The sequence below is a fragment of the Caloenas nicobarica genome, chromosome Z (assembly GCF_036013445.1).
Source record: "Caloenas nicobarica isolate bCalNic1 chromosome Z, bCalNic1.hap1, whole genome shotgun sequence".
Classification (NCBI taxonomy): domain Eukaryota; kingdom Metazoa; phylum Chordata; class Aves; order Columbiformes; family Columbidae; genus Caloenas; species Caloenas nicobarica.
In genome coordinates, this window is record NC_088284.1 from 11,942,414 (window position 1) to 11,948,413 (window position 6,000).

At 38.7% G+C, this 6,000-nt stretch overlaps 1 protein-coding gene across 1 annotated transcript in view; it reads left to right on the top strand.

Moving 5' to 3' along the window:
* The window catches only part of GLIS3 (GLIS family zinc finger 3), a 167,878-nt gene extending 162,167 nt beyond the window's left edge, over window positions 1-5,711 (top strand). The window contains 2 exon segments of the mRNA XM_065657257.1: window positions 4,223-4,405; window positions 5,575-5,711. Coding sequence (XP_065513329.1) covers window positions 4,223-4,405; window positions 5,575-5,711 — 320 coding nt within the window.
* Window positions 5,712-6,000: the final 289 nt, after the last annotated feature.

The following is a 6,000-nucleotide window of genomic DNA, read 5'->3' on the forward strand; positions in this document are numbered from 1 at the left end:
TAGTGTAGATTATCTTGGACATGGCACTATGTGGATAAAGGGAAGAGCTCCTGATACCAAATTAGGAAATTTTGCTATATCATGTTTGGGCGCGAGTTCAAGCTCAGACTTACACTGTGACCTGATGCACTGCAAATGTGGACACAGACGTTTTGACTAGTGCTAAATAACTGAGGAGAAGAGAATGATGTATGCTTTATTCTGCTCTTTCCTTTTTATGGCTCCATTTTATAAGTGGATATTTATGAAAAGAAAATGTATCTAGGAAAGCTGAATTATTTATCTGTGCTCTCTTTCCATCTTAAAAAATATTATTGGGGAGGTTATCAGTTAATGAAAGTGCTCTTTGCACTTCCCTGGTTCTTTCTGCAATATAGTGGTTAATGTACCAATGGATCAAAGCTTGTAAGACTTTGCTAGACAATATTCTTTTACTTAAGTAGGGAATGAACAAACACAGAGGATGTGACTCACAATAGCTCAACCCCAGGGTAAGTAGTTTTTCTGCCAAACTTCAGCTAGCAATAGTCAAAATTACTGCCAGATTGTTTTGCATTGGGAACAGGATGCTGTGAGAAAGGGACAAATGGAGAATGAGCACAGAGCAGTGTGAAAGGACATTTCAGCATGTGTCTTGAAGGGTCTTGCCAGCTGGCTCAGACCACTATAAGTTGAAATAGCTGTTTCTGGTAACTAGTCTGACTCAATAGTAAACTTTCACAGCATGTCCTATTGCTGGCTGAGACAAAAGTTGATTTTAAAAGCATTTTTAAAGGAGGCAAAGACTGTCAATAGCTACATAGCTTCTAAATCAAGTTTTGGATGGCTATTGTTTTTTTCTTTTATCTTATTTTACTACAGTTGATTCTTAAATGTCAGGACTGAACATTCAAGGATTGTCAGGATGTAAATTCCTAACATGCTTTGCAGTCTGACTCAGTTTGGTAGCAGTTAAGTTTTAAAAGAAAAAAAAAAAAGATTGAAACTGTCATCTTACAGCTAGGTCTGCGAAGTGCCTGCAGCCCCTGCAAAAGACAATGAAATCTATGAGTATTCAGCCTCTCTAGAGTGAGCACAGTCTGCAAATTGTGCCTGCTGTGGCATGCTTCTACTTTCTACTTTTCTTTCTTTTTTTTTTCTTTCTTTCTTTCTTTATTCTATATGAAGTCAAAATACTCTTTTTTTCGTTCAAGTTTTCAGACACAACACTGACAATTGTTTCAGTATTCTTTCATGTAACTGTTTGCCTGATCTAAACTCTTGTAATATGTGTGTAAATTAGGCATTTACCTCATTGTGTCTACACAGCAGTGTCTTGCAAAACTACTAAATAAAATGCAAATACTATGTGTCACTTACCATTGTTACCTAGGCCTCCCTATAAGGTCTCTTCTGAGCTCCTGGGTGCAGGTTCAGACTGTCTTTCCCTGTCCATAGTCCTGGCCTATTCTGATGCTTTTAAATGTTGAGTTTTCTGCTTTAATTCAAGTACATCTTGTGCATGCCAACATTTGTATGTTTCCTTGCAGAGACCACAGAAGTTGGTCTCAAAGGAAAAATAATTAGAATCATAAAACTCTTACAAACATGTATCCTTCCTCCTGCTTGGCAGAAGATCAGTTATATCACATAAAGGGATACAGCATGTTTTCCACTATGTCCTCCTCCTTTCACCATCCCTATTATTTATGAAATCCATTATCTGTACATAAACACTCAGTGCAGCTTTAGCAAACAACAGCTCCATGTGCACGGTTCCATGGGAAAGTTAATGGAAATACACCGCGCTCCTAGCCACAATGCTAGAAAAGTTTGCCAGGTACCTTATGTTTATAACACGTTTCTAAGCGTAGACTACACCTGTAAAGGGAATTGAGGTTGGAAGGTGTTTTGGGTTGGGGTGTGGAACTGCACCAATATAAATTTTTGTTTTTAAAATACTTTTTTTTTTTCATAAGTCAGAGCTAGATGTCCCGTGTGAGGCATTTAGAATCACTAGTAATGAATGGATAGGACAATAGTTATGTTCAGGTGTCATATGATACTGAAATATTCAAACATGGCCATCTCAAATATCGACAGGTTGTGATTCAATGTTTCTTGCTTCCCATTAAAGGATCTTCTCTCCTTATTAATCTCCTGTCCTCTGGGATCTCTCCCTGATACTTTACAAACTGTTAAATGGTACTCATAGGCCTTTTGTAATATGCTGCTCACCCAAACATCCCATTACTTTTAGGGATGGAGATTAGCTTTTAAACCTGTTGACTAATTTGCTTACTACTCATGGTTTATCACTACTCATGGACATCAGTAGATCCCAGGTATGAAAGCTGGATGTCTAGTACAAATATGCTTTTCTATCAACACAGTGGGGATGTACTGAAGCTAATGCCTAAACACATGGAAGGATGAACTTGAGCTGGCTGGCCCTGTAACTATCTAGATTAGGATTCTTTATTCCGTCCTAGTAGAAAATGCTCTTTGAAGTCAAAACTGTGAACATTTATAATCACTGAAAGTAATAAGGTTTCCTCCTTTTTCATAATATCCAAAAGACAATAGACAGATACTTAAGGGGTGCAGAGTCATTTAAGTTCTTGAATTGTAAGCCAGGATCTGCAATACAGAGTGTATATACAGAGGATGCATTAAAATATGTTTTTCAATGCCTCTTTTCTCTTTTTTTCCCCTTTTTTTATGATGTTGATGATTTAAGGATTTAGGGGAGGTTTTGTAGTTGTTTTTATTGATCTTTCTAGACTGAAAAGAAATTCAGCTGGAAGGACTTTGCCAGTGTTGGTTAAGTAGACTGACTAGAGGCGACAGCCCTGCAGATCAGCATTTTCTGTTGACTGTAATGTCTCTGGAATAAACTTGAGACACAGGAAATTCCACATGACACTTTCTGAGTTAGGAGGGCATTTTTCTGACAGTGGCTTTTTGGTATGACTTACCACAACATATTCTTCATCAAGAGAATAGCACACGAGCCCTTAGGCAATAAGCTGTTTGCTAATAAAATCTTCAGAGACTGTATCAATCCTGGGCCTGGTTTCAGATAGTCAAGGCCTACAATTTCTATGTAACACCTTGGATGTAATGCACTGTCTTTTTCCTTTTTACTTTATACATGGAAAGAGAGTGGTGAGAACAAGGAGCCACAGCACTTGCGGAGAGAAGCTTGATTCACAGTTTTTCTTAGAAGAAAAATATGTATATATTGTAATACTGAATTTATAATAGTTTCATTTGTGACATACTCTAAGAACATATTATAGAAAACAGAAATAAATGCAGACCACAGTCTTTTACCTGTAAAAGCCATCCTTCAGACTCTGAACAAAATCACCAAAACTTAGACTTAGCAGCAGGTTCTTTAGGATGAGAAAAGACCTTACTTCCATGAGAAAAATCTTCAGCCCTATCTACTGCAGAACATCTTTCTGTGCCTCTTAGATTGCGTGTGTGTTCCTGTTTCCCCAAGGAGCATGGTTTTGGTTATATAAATATATGTTTTGGCATGGACTTCAATGTGAATTTACTCAGTGCTTATATGCCTCTCTCAAATGTCCCTTAAGGAAAAAACCCAACTTAAAGCACAAAAAACCTGGTGAGGATCTTTTATGTCATGTGGCACAATGGTCTCATCTTCCATGTGGACTCATTGCTACTGATAAGTGGGGAAGACTCTCAACCTGTACTTACAAACAGCAGGTCCCATGGATCATCAGCTGTATCAGCCCTTCTGAGTCTCATATGCATGTCTCTACCACCAGCCAGCTGTCTTGGCATCAGTGACAGACGCTCCAATTTTATTCAGACCTTTCTTGGATAATCTTCCTTTATTTTGATTAGAGCATTTACTTAGATTTTTCAGGCAGCAGCCTAGTGTGAAATCTGGAGAGTACCAGTTCAGAAAGCAGGACTGCAGAGGAAAGAGAGACATTTCCTGAAAAATTTCTACTTCTAATCAGTCAATGCTTCTCACAATTTATGCTGGAATCAGGGTATCCATAAAGCAGATTGTGTTCGGAATTAGTAGCAACTGGAGGAAGTCTTAAGGAGCTTCATATCAAAGCAGCTTTATTGGTGGAAAATAATTGAAGTCCTGGTGCTACTGTAGTTGAGTTTTTTATCATTCTCATGGCCATGGTTCCACATGCTATCCCTTGGTATCTGTCCAGGTCTTTCACTGACCACTTTCTTCTCCTTGTTGTAGGTTTTTATGGGCAGCTTCAGACTTTCTGCCCTCCACATTATGCTGACACTCAGAAGAATGTACAACATGGTATTTCTTGCGATATGGTTCCTCCTTTTGAAGACTGCTTAGTTCCCACGTCAGTGGGCCAGGCAGGGCTTGGCATTTTCCACCGAACTTTCTCAGCTCATTCTGGTATTACAGGTAAATAACATCCAGGGACTTTGTGGATGGTTGTGTACATTCTGTGGACTTTGACAAATCTGCTTGAGCTGTGTATGTGACTGAGACCTGTCACGACAGACTTGACTCTTCACAAAGAGGAGATGGTTTTCAGACCTTTGTGGGTCACAGTAACATCTGTCCTGTGTGCAGACTGCTGAAGGCTGCTCGAGGTTCTAACCTCTGGGAGTCAGACAGTCACTGGCTCATGTATTTGCTTTGAAATACAGCCCAGTGAGCCAGATGTGATGTTTGGGCAGCCGCTCCACTCTGCTGTAGGTAGTGTTGTAGGGACCTGAGATGATTCAAACCATTGATTTTGCTTCATGCACATTGGATTTTTCTCATCCTTGAACTTAATATATTCACATTCCCATGACAAGAGCTGCCTGGGTGCACACTTCTCTGTGCACACTTGACTTAGTCTCTGCCTAGCTGAAAAGTATGCGAGGGACTTGCATGCTGCTCTGGAAGGGTGAAAGTTACCTCCGTGCAGAGAATCAGCACAAGACCGTGGGCCTAATTTTAGGGCCTAAGCACAATTGATGCCCAAGTCTTCTATTGTCCTTCCACAAAGGATGATTTCACTTAACGTTTATTGCACTTTGAAATCTCTTTTATGTCTTGGTCCTTCAGTAGTGCATTCAAAAGCCAATGCACCTGTAACTTCGAAGAGTCATCTCACTCATATGTAAAGATGTAATCCAAAAGGTGGGAGTTTTTCTGCAAACAGTTACTCTTGTGCTTACTACTAGCACTTGTAGTAGTTAATAATTTCTATGCCAGGGTCTGCTTTACAGCAAATGAGTTCTACAATACTTTATTGCCTCTTATCATAAGTTGGGTATGATGAAATTCAATAAGCAAGCATGAAATTTATTTTTTACATTATCCCAATTTTAGCGTCTGTTAAATGAGCAAGTGTTAGTTGTGATGAAATCTGCTGTACTTCAGACTTGATTCTGACAGAACTGAAATTCCTTTTGTGGTAAGCAGTAAGTTATGTAATTATTGATTTCATACGTATGTTGACTTGTTTATTTTGTTTGTCTGTTTTGTATAAAGCCATTTGCAGTTCTCTGCATAAGTATTAGGACATTGTCCATTATATCATTATCCTAGTTAATTAATTTTTTCTGTATTTTTTCCAGTTTATGACTTTCCAGCAGGATCCACAGGTATCTTTGGTGATTCAGCTCGCAACATGCCAGAGGATAGCAGTTTCCTACAAGTAAATGCAGTGGATCGTTGTTCTAGCCAGCTTTCTTCTGTCTACACTGAAGGATAAAGTAATATAAATATACTTACAAGAACTTGATTCCATTTCATCTTGCCCTTCAGGTATTTCTCTATAAAATTTTTCTCTCCATGAAACTGCCATGTATGTATGGGGATATAGGTTGATATACATACGTAATGGAGAGGAAGAAAGCAATCAGCAAGCATTCATCATGTAATCAAGCAGTCAACTGAGAAGGAGAATGTTTGGAGAAAGCAACCTTGCCAAAAACTTAGCAGTTGTTTCTTTTCATCTGCGGCACAGCCACTCTACTTTTTTGTTCTTTCTTCTTTTTAAT